Source organism: Hippopotamus amphibius, chromosome 8 (assembly GCF_030028045.1).
Source record: "Hippopotamus amphibius kiboko isolate mHipAmp2 chromosome 8, mHipAmp2.hap2, whole genome shotgun sequence".
NCBI classification, from domain to species: Eukaryota; Metazoa; Chordata; class Mammalia; order Artiodactyla; family Hippopotamidae; genus Hippopotamus; species Hippopotamus amphibius.
Window position 1 is genome coordinate 101,702,746 of NC_080193.1, and position 19,083 is coordinate 101,721,828.

The 19,083-nt window shown below is 37.2% G+C and overlaps 2 protein-coding genes across 11 annotated transcripts in view; both read right to left on the reverse strand.

Moving 5' to 3' along the window:
* Positions 1 to 4,713, reverse strand: part of ABI2 (abl interactor 2) — a 94,277-nt gene extending 89,564 nt beyond the window's left edge. For all 10 annotated transcript variants that reach the window (XM_057745803.1, XM_057745802.1, XM_057745801.1 and 7 more), the window contains exon 1: positions 4,396 to 4,713. In XM_057745803.1, the coding sequence (XP_057601786.1) occupies positions 4,396 to 4,512 (117 nt within the window). In that variant the 5' untranslated portion in view covers positions 4,513 to 4,713. The remainder of the gene's footprint in view (positions 1 to 4,395) is intronic.
* Positions 4,714 to 8,577: 3,864 nt separating this feature from the next.
* Positions 8,578 to 19,083, reverse strand: part of LOC130858210 (cytochrome P450 20A1) — a 64,492-nt gene continuing 53,986 nt past the window's right edge. Inside the window, exon 13 of the mRNA XM_057744296.1 lies at positions 8,578 to 19,009. Within this exon, the coding sequence (XP_057600279.1) occupies positions 18,859 to 19,009 (151 nt within the window). The 3' untranslated portion in view covers positions 8,578 to 18,858. The remainder of the gene's footprint in view (positions 19,010 to 19,083) is intronic.

A 19,083-nucleotide genomic window follows, 5' to 3' on the forward strand; every position in this document is an offset into this window, starting at 1 on the left:
CAGGGAAGTCCCTCTAAGTACTTTTAAGATTCCTCTATTTGTAAGAACAAACAGAAGTTAAACATATAAATACAAACCTCTCTCTATACCCTATGACCGTTCATAAAAAACGATGACTAGTACCATTAAAAGTTTCTTTCTAAAGCAAGGTATAAAGGTAATATAGAACATGAACATATTTTTAAAATATATGATACATACTTGTGCATATCAAAAAAATTTAAGGGACTTCCCTGGAGGTCCAGAGGTTAAGACTCTGCACTCCCAATGCAGGGGGCCCAGGTTCAGTCCCTGGTCAGGGAATTAGAGCCCACATGCCAGAACTAAGAGTTTGCATGCCGCAATTAAAAAGATCCTGAGTGCCACAACTAAGACTTGACACAATCAAATAAATAAATAAATTTTTTTAAAAGATTTAAAAGTATAAATATCAGATATATATTCAAAATGATTAGGCAATTTTAAGTTTCTTAATATTTATGTATTTTCTAATATTTTTCAACACTGAGCATGTATTTTAATGGTTTTTATTAAGAATTTTAAGTCTTTATATCATTTTAGTAACTACCTTTTTATGAAATTGACTAGTAAACCATGATTCTATTATCCCTATCCCTTTATAAACCTTTCCTGCAATTTTTTTTTTTTTTTTGGCACACGGGCTTAGTTGCTCCGCGGCATGTGGGATCTTCCTGGAGCTGGGATCGAACCCGTGACCTCTGCATTGGCAGGCGGATTCTTAACCACTGCGCCACCTAGGAAGCCCTGCAATTTTTAATGAATTCTGTGAGCATCCTTGTTGATAAAGAGAAAAAAGGAAATCTACTAACCACATCTTTCCTATTATTCAAAAGAAAGAAATATTTCAGATAAAACATTAAGGTAAATTCTTAATTTGTTTTTCTGAGCAAAGCCATTTTATTGGATGACTCTGTTCTTAATTCAAACAATGGACAATGGGATTTTACTATGTTTCTATGGGAATACTCACAAAAGCAGTAACTTTCTCTTATCTAACAAAAGGAAAAATGTAAATATGAACAAGCTGGTTTTTCAGCCCTACTTTAGGAAAGTATCAAATATAATCTTATTTCATGTATCAAAACATTACAGCAACTCATATTATTATAAAATTCTTCATTTGTAAATATGTAGATTCCAAGTTAATCAAAATGTGATTTAAAGGTTTCTGGACACTTCCTATACTAGGAATCAATGCTTATATTTATAAACGAAAAAGAAAACACACAGGGCTTAAATGTATCTCCAAAAAGTCCTTAACAATAACTAAGTCCTTTTTTATAGGAAAAAAATAAAATCAATCGAGGAAATAGCAAATTGTAGTTATAACTTTTCATTATCACATTTTACAAAAAGTATTTTGACTATCACTTTTTCAAGAGGTTGAAATAAAACAGAATCATCTTACTTTTTACTAAAGATGATCTTTACATTTCTAAAGTTAACTGTATTAGTAAACTGGAAAACTACTACTTACAACCCTGCCTTACCCATAGATTGTGTGTGTGCTAATACAGGCAATATCTGATCACTCCTAATGGCAACAAATAACATTTCTGAAGGACATTTTCATATGATAGGAATAATTTAAACAGAGTATGACTGTTTTCAGAAGGATATCACATCATTTTCCTTTCTGTGCTCAATTTTCACACTAAACATAACCACATTTAGAATATTCTTATTTACCTTGTTTTTTTTATATTCCCATGCATAAAACCAGCTACTTAAGAACACTGAGCAAACAACCTTATCACTTGTTACTTATGATCAACAGATTTGTCTTTTTTCTGCTTTACAGGCAAAAATTATATTTCCACAAAATAAAATGAGTGTTGGGTTAGTTAATCTGAGATAGTGGTTAGAACATGATGCTATAATAAGGCTAAATTGACCATTCGATCACTGATCCCACCAACTGACTTTCATCTATTGCACAGGCAGCATTTAAAACTCCTGCTGGTGAGTTCACTGCTCACAAGAAGAGCCAGCTGTGCAGCTGTGTCAGCACAAATCTACTATCACCATATTTCTATTTATCAACTTTACTACAAACAAATCATGTAAGAGTTGTCATCTGAGGAGAGAACCCCAACAATATACCCACTGGATCCTAACACAGATGATAACCTAAGAGGTAAAAGTGTAAAGTTTATTTTAGATGCTAAATTGAAGAAATAAGGTATTTTAAAATCCAAATCCATTTCTGTTAATCAGTATTTACACTTTGAATCTTAAAATGTCACCACATTAAACTTTGAGTCTGATTGCTAAGACAAATGATGACAGTAATATTCTTCTCTTTTGAACTAGCAGAAATGTATAGAATACATAAAAAGATGACAATTGTTGATCCCTTTACTCTCTCAGCTTTACTAATTCAGGTACTTTTACCTTTATGTAACAACTTATAATCTAAGAGGAATTATACCTTCAAATTATTCAATACAATAAAAATTATCTTCCAAGGAAAGAGAAATCTGTTGTTTTTTTTAAACTTAGTGGTGATAACTGCAACCCAATCACTTTTCCGCCCTCAATTTCTCTTCTGACCTGTAACTCTTTCCCATAATACGTTGCACAAGGGATTGGAATTACTACCTCAGTCCTTTTAATTTGCCTCTCCTAGAGAACGTGAATTCCCAGAGTGAGGACAGCATAGCTTCCTCCAGTCCTTCTTCATATTTGCAGTGCATTAAGAGTATAAATTGACACACTAGGTGGTATTCATTTGCTCACAAATCAGCCTCTCCTACTAACTACACTATGAAATTCTGTGAACACTAGGTATGTATCATCAACCCTTGACACAGTGCCAGGCCATAGAAGACTTTCAAATACATTTAGTGAAAAATGGAGCATCCTACTTAACCTTTGAATCTCTCCTACCACACTCAGTATCAGCAAAGCACCCTATGAATATGTACAATTGCACTTTTTGTATGATTCTCTGACCAAGTCACATTCTTTATGTTCCTACTGGCCATACTTTTCCCTCATTGGAGGGAAAAGCCTTGGATCACGTCTGATTTATTCTCCAATACAAATATTCCCTACAAGAAAATACAGAGTTCAGGATATGTCTAATCAAGTAAAATCTCACAATACTATCCTTGATTAACCATGTTCTCCTTACAAAATTTATGAACCTATAAATTTTAACACCTTTTTTTTCCCCCTGGTTTACACCAAGACTTGAGAACGCTTCCCAATATAGCTGATGTTAAGAAGGATGCCTGGAGAGATGGAGGTACGAGCAGGAAAAAAAGACCATAGTGAAGGAACAATTTAACACATTTCTTCCATTTGCATCTTTATCCCAAGAGAATTTAAATGGGAAGGGAAAAGGTGCAGGAAGGGAAAAGAACCTGTGATTTAGAATAAGCTATAAAGAAAACAAAAGATACTGGCTTTGCAAACTATGAGTTTTAAACCATCCTTTCAAATAATTTTTAAAGATTTTTTTTAATCCACAGAATCTTTTGCTTCCTCCAGGAGCAGCTGTATTTCATCTCACCCAATATCCCCCGCCTCCATGCACATACATACAGCGCTACCACTGAGTCCCTGTGCCAAAACCAATCATCACAGGAAAAATTAAACCATGAGGATCATTTCCTAATTCTCTCTGAAAAATAATCACAAAATTTTCCCCCACAGGCAAATTACCTATTCTAACGGGATTGGAGGGGGGTGGCGGGAGGGAATAGCTCATTACTATGCAGCTTCTCATTCTCCATAGGGAGAAAAACGGCATTAACTTCCAACAAGGGACGACTGCTCTTATACTGTATCCCCAGTTAGAACCTAAAAACAAGCAAAAAAAAAAAAAAAAACCCTATCTTTTGATGCATTCAAATGAATAGAAAGCTAAGGCACTTTACTTTGCAGCAACATAACCCCTTAAAAATCCTCCAGAGCTTGGGGGGTGGGGTTACCCATCAATCCCCCCACACCCTTGACATATGGGGGAGCAGGATTCTGTCAAATAGAAAATGCCACTCTCCGCCTCCTCCGCCAACCCAAAAATTGACGGGCACGGGAGTGCGGGGGCGGCCGAGGGAAGAAGCGAGGAGGCGGGGACATCCCCCCACCCCCCCGCACACACACACCGCACCGAGGACTGATGCCTGGCTTTTTAAAATGTTTTAAAGCTACAATTTTCTCCAACCGGAGAATTCTCACCCATTCCCCAGCCCCAGCCCCGACCCTGCTCCTCCCCCCCATACGTGCGCTCAGCTGGACTGTGTCCCAGCCACGGCCTCGGCCCCGCGCGCCCTACGCCCCCAGACGCGCGGCCCCCAGCCGGGGGTCCCCCACGCGCTGCTCACCACCCGGAGGCCCGACGCGCCCAGGCCGGGAGATGCGTCGCACCTGGATGTAGTTGTTCTCGCAGTAATCGGCCACCCGTTCCAGATTCGTGTAGCTGTCGAAGAGGGCCCGGCGGCCCCCCGGGATTTCCTCCTCCAGCAGCATCTGCAGCTCCGCCATCTTCACATCCTCCTCCTCCTCATACAGACCGCAGCGGCAGTGGCGGCAGTAGTGCCAGGGAAACCCAAGACTGGGAGAGGAGGAGCCGCGGCAACGGCGGCGGCAACCCGGGAGGAGCGAGAAACACCCCCCGCGCGCGACAGGGGAGGGGGCAGCAGGAACGGGGGCGGGGCGCGAGCCGACGGACTCTGAGGACGGTCACCGCGGCGACGGCCGGTCCGGCGCGCGCACGCGCGCTCCCCTCCCTCCGCCCCCGGGAGCCCGAAAAAGATTCCCACCCTTGGTCGCGCCGCCCGCCCCTCCCCCACTTCCGGCGTCTCCTAGCGACCGCGGGAATGGGGGCCGGGATGCGAGCGCGAGTCGGGCGCGCTGTTAACCCTTCGGCCCCCGCAGGTTGCGTGGTTGGGGAAGTGCTCCCGGCGGTCTTTGTTAGTCCGGAGTGAACGCCCACCCGGCTCTGCCGTCTTCCCGCCCGCGCCCTCAGCGACACCCCTCGGCGTTGTCCTCAACGTGGAGCCCAACCCCGTGGTCATGGGCCTGAGGGGTAATAGCAGCCCACTCAACTTCCACGCAGCTTTAAGTGCCCACCCACTTTTCATTTTTCTCATCTTCGACCTCATCCATCCTCTCTGATACAGATAAGTAAAGTTCAGTTTCCTAATCCCAGATCTCCTGTTCTCCGGCATTTTTGCACCTGTTTGCCCATGAACACCGTTTTCTCCGCCAAGTTAGCCTCTGTTCTGTTCTCTCGTTTGACCCTCCTCCGGACTTGGGCTTTTTGCGCTTGCCCTATGCTATGCTTCCTCAGTGACAGCCTTTTTCTGTCATTTCTCTGAATCTGTAAACTTCACTTTTTTCTTCATCTATTCCGTATTTAAAGTTTCGAAAACGGTTTTGCTGGTACTTTCCTTCCTCACAGGGCTGTTACATGGATAAAAGTCTATGTGAAAGCACCTTGGAAAACGATAAATGCCACAAAAATTCAAGGTAGATCATTTGGTCTTGCAGTTATTATTGTTATTCCTTAGATACTGTATCTTTTTTCCTGAATCTGACTACTCCACACAATGTAATCTTAAAAAACTAAAATTCCTGACAGCCGCTGAGATATTATAAAGTCCATGACCTTTATTTGTACTGTGGAAAGTCAAGGCTGACTACATTTGCAGTTTAGAGCAAGATCCATTATTTCAACTCTTGTATTTGTGATCTCTTGGCCCTCCTACAGTGATTTTTCCCCCTCTTTTTTTTTTCTTCCCAGATAATGAGGAAATTATAATTTCACAAAAAAATCACTTTAATGCCTTATTACAAATTTCTGGAGCGGTCTCTGATGATGTTATATTGGCTTTATGATACACACATTAGTGAATTTTTTTGAGTTTTCTCTGTGGAACCCAAATTAAAGGATACTAAAAATGTTGTCCCAGTCCAACTAGGTTTATTCTTAACCACCTTAAACATCTTCTGTATTAGTGGTTCTCAAACTTAAGTGTGAAGAGCTTTTTAAAATGAAAGCTGCAGGGTCACACTCTAGAGATTCATTAGGGGTACTGATGGAATGAAGTAGTCACTTAAATGGCACATAAACATGCTTCAGGGATTAACATTAAATCAAGCAAACTTTTCTTTCAGATTAAATTTCAGTGAATCAAAGGCTACTGCTGAGCTGTAAGAAGTCCACCAGGGTAAGTTAAATGCTAAACAGACTCTTCCCTATTACTTGTTTCCACCTAGCATTCTTTCCCGCGCTGCTTAGCAATTAGCCCAATCAACAGTTCTCCCCACAGGGATGATTCATCATCCTAGGAATCACTGCCTGAAGATTCTAGTATGCACGTTCTCAAATTTGTGACAACTTCTTTGGATCTTGGCTTCCTTATCTGAAAAATCAAAGGGTTAAACTCAGGTCAGTTCTCAAACTTATGCATGGATTGGAATCACCTGCAGGGCTTGCTGAAAAACGGGATTGCTAGGCCCCACCCAGAAGAGTATCTGGGTCTGCCCCGCTTTATATTTCTAACAAGTTCCCAGGCGGTGCCAATGAAACTGCCCTTCTGGCTCTGAAGGCCTAATTGGGAATCTCTACAAAGAGAAGACCTTTTAATGCTCGGCAGAATCTAAGACTCGAAGGACATAGATACACACTTCTGCTGCCACCAAGATGATTTCAGCAAAAAAGATGATAAGTACAAAATCTATAAAAAGTACATGCATCATTGCAGGGTTTTTTGGTTTTGCTCATCTTAATTTTTCTAAAATGAGCATGGATTATTTGTATGAGTCCAGTGAGGCTATTATCTCCCCAAATCAGAGAGAATACCTTCATTAACACAGCCCAAGATGACATTTTTAAAGCAGTTTTATCATCAGTTTGGTTCAAAGTAAGTATTAAAAATTCGTAGATTTTTTACATATTAACCCAGTCACACCAAGTGCAGTTGGGTTTTTTTAAATCTAACTGCAGATCTTTATATTTACTTCCAATTAATCATGCCTGGCTTTTCCCCAAATTTAGATCTTCACTACCATCTCTTGAAATAAGTAATCTTGCTTCACATCATCTACTGATTTGATAAGCAAGACTTTGGGGCTCATTATAGCCTTTGAAAACAATGCTGAACAAATCAAGGCCAAGAAGAGGGCCTAATGACTTGGCCCTATAAGCCTCACTTAGTTGGTCAGAGCCGCTATCAGTATGTCTTAAATTGGGCCAGCTGTGACTGCACTTTAAAGGACTCACATTTATCCAATATTTCTTCATCATAGTTACATGACTGGTGAGAAAGTCAAATTGTTCTGCTGAAATAAATATACTATGGAATTTCCCTGATGTATACCATACTAGCAACTCTATACTTAAATGAGGAAATTAAGATAAAGCACATAATACATTGCCTAATAGTATGGGCTCTAAGAAATAAATGTTGCTTCACTGAATTGTTTACATTGTTTGGCTTAAAATATCTAGAAGACATACCCTTTCACTTCAGACTTTCCCCCCAGGTTCTTCCAGCACACTACTGACATGATAATTCATCATAAACATTGTTTTCATCATTAAATCTTTGCCTCCAAATTTTCAGCCTCTCTTTTAAGTGACATCAACCTAGCAGCTTTAAAATCCTTAACACTGAGGATTAATTAGTATTTAATATTACTGTATTTTCTCATACATTTAAAAAATTTATTAGAGAACAAATAATATTTATGGCACCTAAAAATATTATGTTTCATTTCCACACAATGGCACTTCCTGTAATATTTATCCATTTTCCTGGTTTTACATTAAATGCTTGGAAATTATTAAATAAGAATGTCATCCTTCTTCATGAAGATACTTTGGACTGTTTCCTTTCTTTACCTTGAGGATCTCAAAACTAGTTTTCAGGCTACTATATGATTTTATCAGACAATACCAAGTTGGAGATATATGTACATATACAGTTCAATGAAAGAATATATATTTCAGTGAAATTTAAAAGAATTCCTTTTTAAGCAATTAAGTTCCCTATTATACAGTAGTAATCAGGAGAAATGCAAAGCAGAGTTTTCTACTCAAGCAATGACATGGTTAACTTACTTCCCATTCTTACCCCAAACAAGAAAAACAGTGATCAGTGATTAATATTTTCATACACATTTATACACCTTTTGGGATTGTAATCAAATTTAAGACTATCAGGAAATTTTAATACCAAGTGCATATAATTTGTATGTATTAAATTTTTGAAACATTTTCTGTATGTGATCAGAAGATAAAAGACTGGGATCTAAGCCTTATATTTTTAGATACACTTTATCATCTGAAACTTTGTTTTCAGTTTCAGTGGTATAAACCTTGTTCTCAATTTTAGGGATATTTATTTAATGGTTAAAAATGTACCAAACTATTAAAAAAAAGCCTTACTGTGCAACAGAGCATTCCATGCTTTATAGCTGTATGAACAGACATTTTAAGAAATAAGTTAAAAATAATTGGAAAGAATACACATCCTCCAAAATTAGTCTGTAAGAAGAAATCCCCTCCTGTTTTCAGGAAGTCAGCAGTCCACAAGTCTCGTACATATTTTCTTCATTTTTATTGAAAGTCATTTTTTTGTCTCTTTATTATAGAAATTACAAACATACAGTATGGAGAATGGTATAATGAATACACAAATACCCACTGATTAGATGTAACAATAGCTTCTATGTCACCTTCTATTGTTCTTATGCTAAAGAATTTTAAAGAAAATTACAGGAATCATGACATTTAACCCCTAAATATTTTATTATATATCTCTAAAAAAAAGGATATTTTGCCACATAACCACAATATTGTTAGCACATCTAACAAAATCAACAATAATCCCCTCATACTAACCAATACCCAATAAAAAGCATTTTTCAAGAAGAAATTACTCTTACAAAGAGAGGAAATAACATATACCCAAGATACAACCTGGAAGGATTATATTTAAATATGTAGACTCTATAATAGCTTCCTGTGAGAGACAACAAAATAGCTCCCTTTCCTGTGAAAAATAAAAAGAGAAAAAAATCTTTTCCATCAAACCATGGGAGTGGACAATATAAACCTGAAATTCTTCATGATAATGTATCTCTATGTATAGATATAACCAATGGGGTAGATTATTTATCTTGAAAGGCATATGTTTTTGAAGAATAAAAATTCCTCAATTCTTTAGTTTCTACTAAAATTGGCTTTACATAGCCCTCCCCCACAAAAACAGTGAATTCCAGAGCTAAAGCATAAAACAGATCATTTGCCACAGCAGACATCACCAATCAGTTAACAAAAACTGGATTTCTGAAATTAGCTACTTTTGTTCACATTTTGCCTTATGTTAAAGTTTTTATAGTGCATCAGGCCTCAAAATGTACTACCTAGGTTTTTATTACTAACTATACTGACCTTCACTTAATAACAAGAATTGCTAAGAGTTTGAAATATACCAGTTTTTCTGATTATGCTTTAAATAGCATTAGAACCTGTATGCTGAATATTCACTGCAGCATGTATGATTTCCAAAGCTGCTTTTTTTTTAATGACAATCTGTTTCTTGTTAGTTTTTCTTTTTTTAAAAAATAAATTTATTTATTTATTTATTGGCTGCATTGGATCTTTGTTGCTGCATGCAGGCTTTCTCTAGTTGCGTCGAGCTGGGGCTACTCTTTGTTGCCGTGCACAGGCTTCTTATTGTGGTAGGCTTGTGGAGCATGGGCTTCTAGGCGTGTGGGCTTCAGTAGTTGTGGTATGCGGGTTCAGTAGTTGTGGCTCACGGGCTCTAGAGCACAGGCTCAGTAGCTGTGGTGCAGGGCTTAGTTGCTCCATGGCATGTGAGATCTTCCCGGACCAGGGCTCGAACCCATGTCCCCTGCATTGGCAGGCAGCTTCTTAACCACTGCACCACCAGGGAAGTCCCTCTTGTCAGTTTCAGTAATATTGCAAACAAAGAGAGAATACCTTGACAAAATTGCTAACCATGGTATAAAGTAATAAGTCTCACTTGTACAGTACATGGTTGCTAAAAATAAGAATATCATTGACCACTGATTGCTATGTTCATGAAATGGAATGTAGAAGAGGTTAGCAGCAAAAAAGTGACTCATGATTTTCTTTGTCAGAGTAATTTTATGTAGCCTCTTGGAAAGAAAGGAGCAGAAGAGAATAATTTTGGTATTTTAAAATGGCAAGGAACACTGAATTTAACTACACTTAAAATACACCGGTAGGATTTCTTCCTTCCTCCTCCACAGGAATTAACAATATATTTCTCACAGATTTCTATTATCTAGATGTCCAACCACATGAATAAATGAATGACTCATATCACTGAAACATTTCATAAGGTATCATGATGATATTTCAGGGAAAAATCCCATTTTACCTTCCAGCAGAAAATGTTTGGCAATTATGATTAAAATATAGGAAAGTAAGCATTCCATCAGTGAAATGAGGCTTCAGATAAGAGACTTTTAGTGTACTTATCACTTCTGCAACTTTAATAAAAATGTATATTATAAAATTGCTTTGTTTGGCATCTATTTGTTGCCTACTTTGTAAATAATTTAAGACATCCTAGAGAGGTTTAAATTGCTTGATGATAAATCATAAAAAAGATGTTTATGGATATGTGCAAGGACAACTAGCATACAACCAGGAAGCACAGCCCTCAAAAACCACTGAGTCACACAGCACCATCCTGTGTAAGGTCAGATGTGTCCAGGGCTACCTTCATGGGGTGCAGTCAGTGCAGTACCACAGAAGCCTGCTGCTTAGAAGGACCCTATGTTGGAGTATAACACTTTGAGGGCAGTGCAGTTGAAATTCTCAAATTTTATTTGTGAATTTGTAAGTGAAGTCCAATGGGACTGTGGAGTATAGGCCGGGGGCTTAGAGTTTACTTCCTTGCCTCCCTAGACATGTTCTCAGTTACCAGCTTCCTTGCTCCCTGGTGCCCTGGGCCCTGCCTGGCCTCCCTCTAGCCATCCCTGCCCATTTCAACTGCTGCCTTCTACCCAGAGCAGCAATAAGATTGCATGAGGAGAAGAGCTGATGAGGGAGGCCCACTTTCTGCCAGGTCACCCTCCAGCGTGGGCCTGGGTACAGGTGTGGGGAGGGCTGGGTCCAGCAAGCAGTATGCTGTGCAGCATCTTGAGGCAGGACATGGAAGAAGTCATCTCTGCTTTGGGCTGGCCACACCACAGCATGTTCACCAGGTAATCAGGTAGGGTTCCTTTGCCTACCAGTGATCCAGGTAAGCAACACTGTCCCAGCATGGGGACTTCAATCCCTTGTGGGTCTCTCATCAACCATAGGTTAAAAGAGCAGACCCATGGAGGTGTGGGGGAGATTGACTTCATTCCCAGCTAAGACTCCATATTTTCATTTTGCACTGGGCATACAGATTATGTAGTTGGCCCTGATTGTGCCTCTTAAAATAAAAATAAACCCCCAAATCTTTATAAGCATCGTAGCATGTCCCATCATAGATGGGACATCTCTTTTCAAGTGCTTGTTTTTATGAGACTATTAACCTATTTCTCCCAGTTATCAATAGCATAGTTTACTAATTTAGGCAGTTCTTCTTGCTTAGGGGGCCTTTCCTTGGTTTTAAATTCATTCTTTAAGATGAAACCAAAAGGATATCACATTCTAAACAAGTTTGAAAGAAAAAAAAAAAGTACTAGCCTGGGCAAATTCTCATATAAAATAAGTTCTCTCACCTTTCATTTCCCCCTTTTATAAGGGTACTGGATTAGAACATATCCATGGATTCTCTTAAATGTAACATAGTTTTACAGAGTCTATTAAGACTAAAGTAAATCAAAACTAGCACATTAGTAGATCATACTTCTAACCTCAACTTAATTATCTTCAGGGGTTCTTAGATTACAACAAAACATTAATTTTTTTTAATGTACCACAGAGGAACTAAAATATAAAACACAAACATACATAGCTCTTTAGCAAGTATCTCAAAATCTCAGGCAGCCATGTTAAGAGTTCTTAAGTTCAAGTCATAGTTACTAAAAGGTACCAGTGACTACCCCCTTATTCCACTGCTTAATAAATTCATATTTCCAGAATTGAGGATGAGAATTCCTTCCTCCTGAACTTTGGGTGTCCAAAATCCTAGTACTCTTCTCCTGGCCCCTGACATGCAAAAGAGAGCCTGACAGACAAGGGTATCTGAAGTAAGGTAAATGGGACTGAAGAGGTCTGATAATAGTATCTCTCTAGCATTGCTGGATTGGAGTTCAGGCCAGGAGTCTCTGGGGTGTCTCTGTGCACATGCCTGGTCATTGTAGAGATGTCTCTTGTGGTTCCGAGTCAACCTATGCTATCAACTATGGATTAGATTTAGATGATCCTAAGGAAACTGGATCAGTTCGGGGGCTACCCAAGAGATTTAGTCCAAAGTTTCCCAAACCTCCTAGGGCCCTCCTACAAATCCTCTAAATATGAAAAAGACAGAAACTCAGAACAGACTCATGGTTCTATTTCAATCCAGAATTTCTTCTTGGATTTGAAGCCAAATCAATCTCTGATCACGGAGAGAACAAGATGACATTTACCTGGGTGGGATCACCATGCTACCGAACTGCTCTAATCTTGATTTGCATTTTCCAAAATTATATAATTCCCACAGGGCACCATCTAGATAGAAATACACCACAGTGCCCAATTCTTGTGATTAAAACCTGTATTGGGTAAGATGAAAACCTCAGACAGACATAAATTTTATACACATATTAAGAAAGGTTGTCATGGCAACTTTGCTTGAAGATATGTATTTTTAAATCTAAGTAAATTTAACATTCAAAACACATTTGCATCTCCCTCAAAGGCTCTGTATCAAGAATATTAACTATGTCATGTAATCTCTACAAGGTCCTTTTAAGCTCTAAAAATCAATTATCTATTAGCTGATGACCTTGCAACACAAGCAACAAATCATGAGAGATAAACACACCTAGTGCTGCAGCATAACTGAACAATTCATACAAATGACTATAATATTGCTCTTTAACCAAGTCAAACCAATTCCTAGCTTTGTTTCTTCTCACTCTGAACGATCTCCAGTATTCCTATTCAGCATCAATGTTGACAGTTTTCCTTGATAAGATATGTAGTTGAATTCTCTTGCTCAAAAACTAAAAATAACAAAAATAATGGCTTGACTCCCAATGGTTCCCTGTGCTGCTTCTGCCCCTACAGCCTGTAACTGAAGCCTTCTGTTCTTTGTCTTGTATTCATCTACAAGTTCTTTCCTTTGTCCCTTTCAGCCACTAACCTAAAGGGTCCTTGATTTGCTTCCAAACCCAGGACTTAGGGAACTGAAGGGCTAGGAAGTTAAGCTTTGGCACAAGAGACTTTGGGGTTCTTCCTCCTGGGGGTGAAGCATAGAAGAGATAGAACACAGTAAATTCCATGTCTGATGGCTCACTGCTATATCCCCAGCATCTGGCATAAGATCTGGCATGCATTAAATGACCAGTAAAAAAGTGTTGCCTGACTAATGGGTCACATTTCTTTGGACAGAAATGGAAGTCAGAAGGGTAAAAGAGTCAGTAGAGTAAGAGGGCTCTATGCTCTGACAAGGAAAAGAGGAGGAGGTAAGGGAGTGAGAGAATATGGAATTCAGGTGGCTTGGTTCTAAGAATACGGTCACTCCTGGTCTGGAGAATCTCTGGACCATGCACAGCTTAAAGAACTAGCTAAGACAGATGTTTCTTTAGATTCCTTTTGTCTGTAGATCATTTTGTACACTACATCCATAGATCTATAGAATACTACACCTCCATGAAACACTGGTTTTTCAGGATAATAGGTATAGCTTGAAAAAGGGTTCATCAAATACATTTGGAACATTCAATGTTACACCAAGTTAAAATGGGTTTTCTTACAGTAGAACTTCTCAGCTCTTCCAATATATTAATATGCATTCTGAGAAAGAATGTGCACAATCTGAGAATGAATATGACCAAGGAAACTTTTTCTCAGAGTATCTCGTAGGATAGTGCACCATGAGACACACACTGGATTAATGATGCTCTTGCTAACCTAATAAAAAAACCCTGATCCTTAAAACATTTGCTAGTTTTAATGATGACCTAGTGATAAGATATAGTAGGAACAAAGGACTGCTTGCTTACCAACTATTTTGGTTGATATTTTGTAGAACTATAGCCTATTATAAACCTATGCTCACACCTAATGCAGGCATCACTGAAAGATGTCCATACAACATCTTCATAAATACTTCCAGCAATGGGGTACTTAGCATATCACAAAGTACTACTAGCATTAGAGGTAGTCTAGCTATCTGTAAATCTTTTTCAACTTTTAAGTAACTTCAATAATTTCCTTTATTCTATATGCACAGAAAACCTCAATGTAGATCTCATTCATTTATTCAAAAATATTTACTGATTGCCTTTTTGGAGACAGGTACGTTACAACTTTAACTGTGATATAGTTACAATGGTGGGATAACATAGTTTCATTCTCTACCAACATGCATTAGAAATTAAAACAAGAACTTGCAAATATTTTAGATTTATATAAATATAGGTTTTGTTTTGTTTTTTAACTACCAAACAGGATTACTTGTCACTTATTTGCTCCTGGCACTTCATCCATGCAATAACAAGAGCTGTTCCCAATCTGTAGAAAGATAGCCACCAAACTGTAAACTGACTAAATGGGAAGCAGACTGGAAGAAGGAATGTCATTTCCTGCCTTTTTGTTTACTATCTGGATATTTTACCAAAAGGCTCCCAGCTCAAATTTTTCAATTATGCATTCATTCAGTGTTATAAAATTATATAAATCAAACATGAAATTGATTTCTGTTGTATTTTAAAAGTCTCCCCCCCCCCCCACCAAAACTAGACGTTACAAAAATGAAGTAACAAAAGAAAATATCTGAAATGCATTAAATGAAAGGTAGATCATACTGTTCTGACTGCAATAGGTAAAAGCATACGTATGTGGGAACAGGAAAAAATTTAAACAGTTGTACAAATGGCAGCTGAGCTGAGTTGGCAATATGAGTTTTCTTTGAGACTTCTTATAACTGCTGTCATATTACTCTTTTCATCATTTTCTTCAGCTGTTATGAATTGTGCATCATTTGAAACTTGCTTGATTCTCTCTTAAATAAGCACAAAACCCCACTAAACCCCACTGAAGATACTGAGATAATCTGGAGTTTAGATCTTTTACTGTTTCTTAGCTAGTCTTTGCTGTCTTCATTTACAGTATTTCTTCTAGTAGGAATGAAGAACTATTTTAGTTAGTCCTACCTGTACCTGGTGTTACGTTCTCAGGACTAAATGAGATGGATATATAAAGAATTTGTTTTGTAACAAATGCTCGTTCCAGTCCCTTGTTCTACTTTCAGCAAGTTTCAGTCTCACTCCTTTTCATCAGTGCAGGTCACTCACAACGCTCAAAGCAACACTGTATGCAGCCTTTTTGGCTGTGCTGATTTTCTGACTTTTGCACTAACAGTAACTGCTTTGTTGTCATAGCCTCCCTCCCCTCAACTCCTCCCCTTCTACCTTCATCATTGGTCTTGGGAACTTAGGAAACAGGAATAGGACTGGCTAAGGAGAAAAATAAGGTCACTAGCATCAATTTGTTGACACTGTATAAACCCACCCTTGAAAAGTGTCGATTTCTCTCACAGCTATCTTTTCACAGCTTCTAAACGACTCCTTGATCCTACGGGCCATGTCTTCACTTTTACACACTCAGTAGAATTATGTTTTTTTAAGCAGTTTTCAATCTGTCAACATAACCACATGTGAAAGAAAAGTGCATCTTATAAAGGGTAACAGTGCTTTTTATGGGTCTGAAGGGAAATAAAGCTGTCTTCAAGGAAGACTCTTCATCTGTTTCCCCCGGAGACTAAAAACAACAATAAAGATTCTTAAAATGTCCTCTTAAAAGATGAAAAGCCATCCCAATTTGAATTTAATTATATTAAAGATTTTTCTTAGGATAATGGAGTAATTTCACTTCTTAAATGTTCACTGTAACATCTAGATTGCGCTATGACTTTAGCAATTAGGCCTACTAACATATAACTTTTGATAGAAGCAATGGAGAAGTAAGGCCATTTTTAAAGTTGAAAAGAATAACAATATCTGAGACAGGAAAGAGGCAGAAAAAAAAAAAGATTGACAAGTCTGCACTTACATTCTGTGTGAGAATAGTAATGTTCCAGTTGCAGAAAACACTGTTGGTTCACAACATATTAAATGAAGAAAACAATGTATATAAAATGTCTGTAAAAATTACATGTGAATAAAAAAGTAGAAGGATCTACCTCAGAAGCTTAACACTGGTTAAGTTCAAATAGTGGTGATGGAGTTTCCTATTTTTGTGCTTCTATATTTCCTAGATTTTTCTACAATAAACCCATATAATTTTTCTAAAATAGAACATCTTGTCTTTAAAATACAAACTATTTTAATATAAAGAAAACAAGTTTTTATATTGGGTCTATAAATAAGATAGAATCCATATAAAAAAATGAAACTGCACATCTGAGCCAAACAGCATGCGAATTTTTCACTTTTCCCAAACACATGCAGAGAATTGATTCTGTTTCGAATTTTATTAGCACAAAGTGTGGAAGAGCCCTTTCGTTCCATAAAAAATCTATTGTATTGATGTTTTTAACAATAGCCTTCTGAACTATCAAAAAATGCAGATCAAAATCAGTGAAGAAATAATTTTTAAAAAACCAAAAAGCTATAAAACGTAAGTGTCCTGCTAGAGCCATGCTACGAGCCATCAGTGACACTGAGGCTGCTAGAATTCAGGTCATCTGACAAATACAGAGGGCCAAGGAAGAACAACAGTGAATGGATAACTTATTTTGCACATGATTAGCAGTATTTTTTATTTCTAAAAAATCCTCTAGAAGATGACTTACTTTCAGTGTTTCAACTTATGTATGTAACTCTTGGTAAAATATGCTTATTTATGTGATTCTTTTATCCTCTATTTTCCTGAATCCAATCATTATTATACACTGTCTCATTTATTGGCAACATGCCAACACCATGACTCTGGCTCAGCTACCCTGTTTTTGCTTTGGTTGCTGCTGATCAGGTCTCACTTGCTTTAAAATTCCACTTATCTCATCTGATTTACTGACACTTGGTTTACATATCAACTGCCTGCTCTAACCTTCCACTGCCAGATTCCAAACCAATCAAGGTACTTGGATAACAAAGGAAGATGCTCTATATACACAAAACCATAGAAAATGATAGGCGAGAGGGAATAAATTTAACAATGTGCCTATACAGAAACAACATGATGCTAGGAACTAAGAATACTTTCACTTAAAGTTTCAGAATTTAAATTATTCCATAAATTAAACATTTTTGTCAGAAATAAAGGCTACATCTAGTTACTTAGTTTCTATCTTTAACTACTCATTACTAGGTCTAAAATGTTAGCTATATAACCATAAACACAGCATAAAGTAACTCAATAACTAGGGTGCAGTCTTGAAACTAAAATTAAAAGAGAATTCAGCAGCGTCAAAAAATAAGCCCATTTTCAAACATTTATCATTATTCTTCCTTTCCTTTCTATCGGCACTTGGCATATTTCCTTCAGTTATCTTTAAAAAAACATATTTTTAAAAAAGAATTCTTTAAGAACAGTGTAACCAGAAAAAGCAAACTAAAATACAGTGCTGTCAATAAAAAAGCATTAAATATAAAATTTACCAGTACTGGAATGTAAATTTTGAAAGATACTTAAAATATTTTTGAAAAAGCCCTAATACTTCTTTGCTTACTAGGGAGACTGACCGTTTTTCTAAAAGTTTATTAGCTTTTTCCCCTTATAAAAGCTGTTTTGTCCATTTATCTACTGTATATTTTCTTACAAATCTGTATGAGCTCTTTATATGTAACATGGATATTATCCCCTTCTGTCATATATTTTGCAAATATTTTCACATATCTTTGTTTTCTTTTTTTTTAATTTGGTTTTGGTTTTTAGTTAATGCTCTCTCATTTCTTAATCAAGTTCATTATGGTTAGGATATGACATAATAATGAATCAATTTAGGAATTGCTTTTTCCACAAACGAGAATTAGTGGAGTAATATAGTGCTAAGATTTCCAGCAAAAAAGGACAGACGAGCCTCACTCGTAAATTGCTGCTTAGGAAGGATACTTAAAAACACATTCAAAAATAACTGTTTTCCAAATGATTTAGAACTGTTCAAAATGATGAGCAAAGTATAAGTCATGAAATGAACACTGTTGTCTGGGAAGGCATACAATAGCAAACACAAGGTACATTATTCACTGAATCACTCAAACCTAATAACAATGATTAAACACAAACTAACTTATACTTAGAAAATAAAAATATTAATCCAATAAATAGAATTATGTAAAATCCTTTGTCCCCTTTAAGGTGATTTAAAGTGTGAAAATGAGTTAGTATTAGTTTTCTCTTTTATAAATATTTGGAAAACATTATTTTGCAAAATAATTTCTCTTCAAAAATACTAATTTTAGAGACAAACTAAGGCTAAGAATATGAAAATAATGGCCTAAAAAGTGATAAAACAAAAGTTAAAGGTAGAAGGCCTCCCATTTAAAATTATCACTATATTGATGCAATAAGTATAAATGTATATGATGCATTAAGAAACTCTGATATCCAAAAATCCAAATTTACATGATGACTTACTAATAGATGTTTATATTACACAGTGATGCTTGGTTTATAGAAGGATTCAATACAGATTTTCTAAATAGTCATTTTCCTCAACAAAGTTAAATGTATACATTTTAATATCTCTTTGAGAGAGTGATCCAAGCTTCTTCCTTGGATGATGTTACCAGTTCATACTTTGTTTCAATAACTTGTCCCTCCACAGAAAGTAGGTGCAGTCTCCTCACCAGTACACTCAAAAGTACTGTGGTCACCATATATGCAAACCTAGTCAGGAAGAAAGTCAACTGGTTACTAAAGATTAAAAATTAATACTTTAACTATACAGATTGTTTATTCTC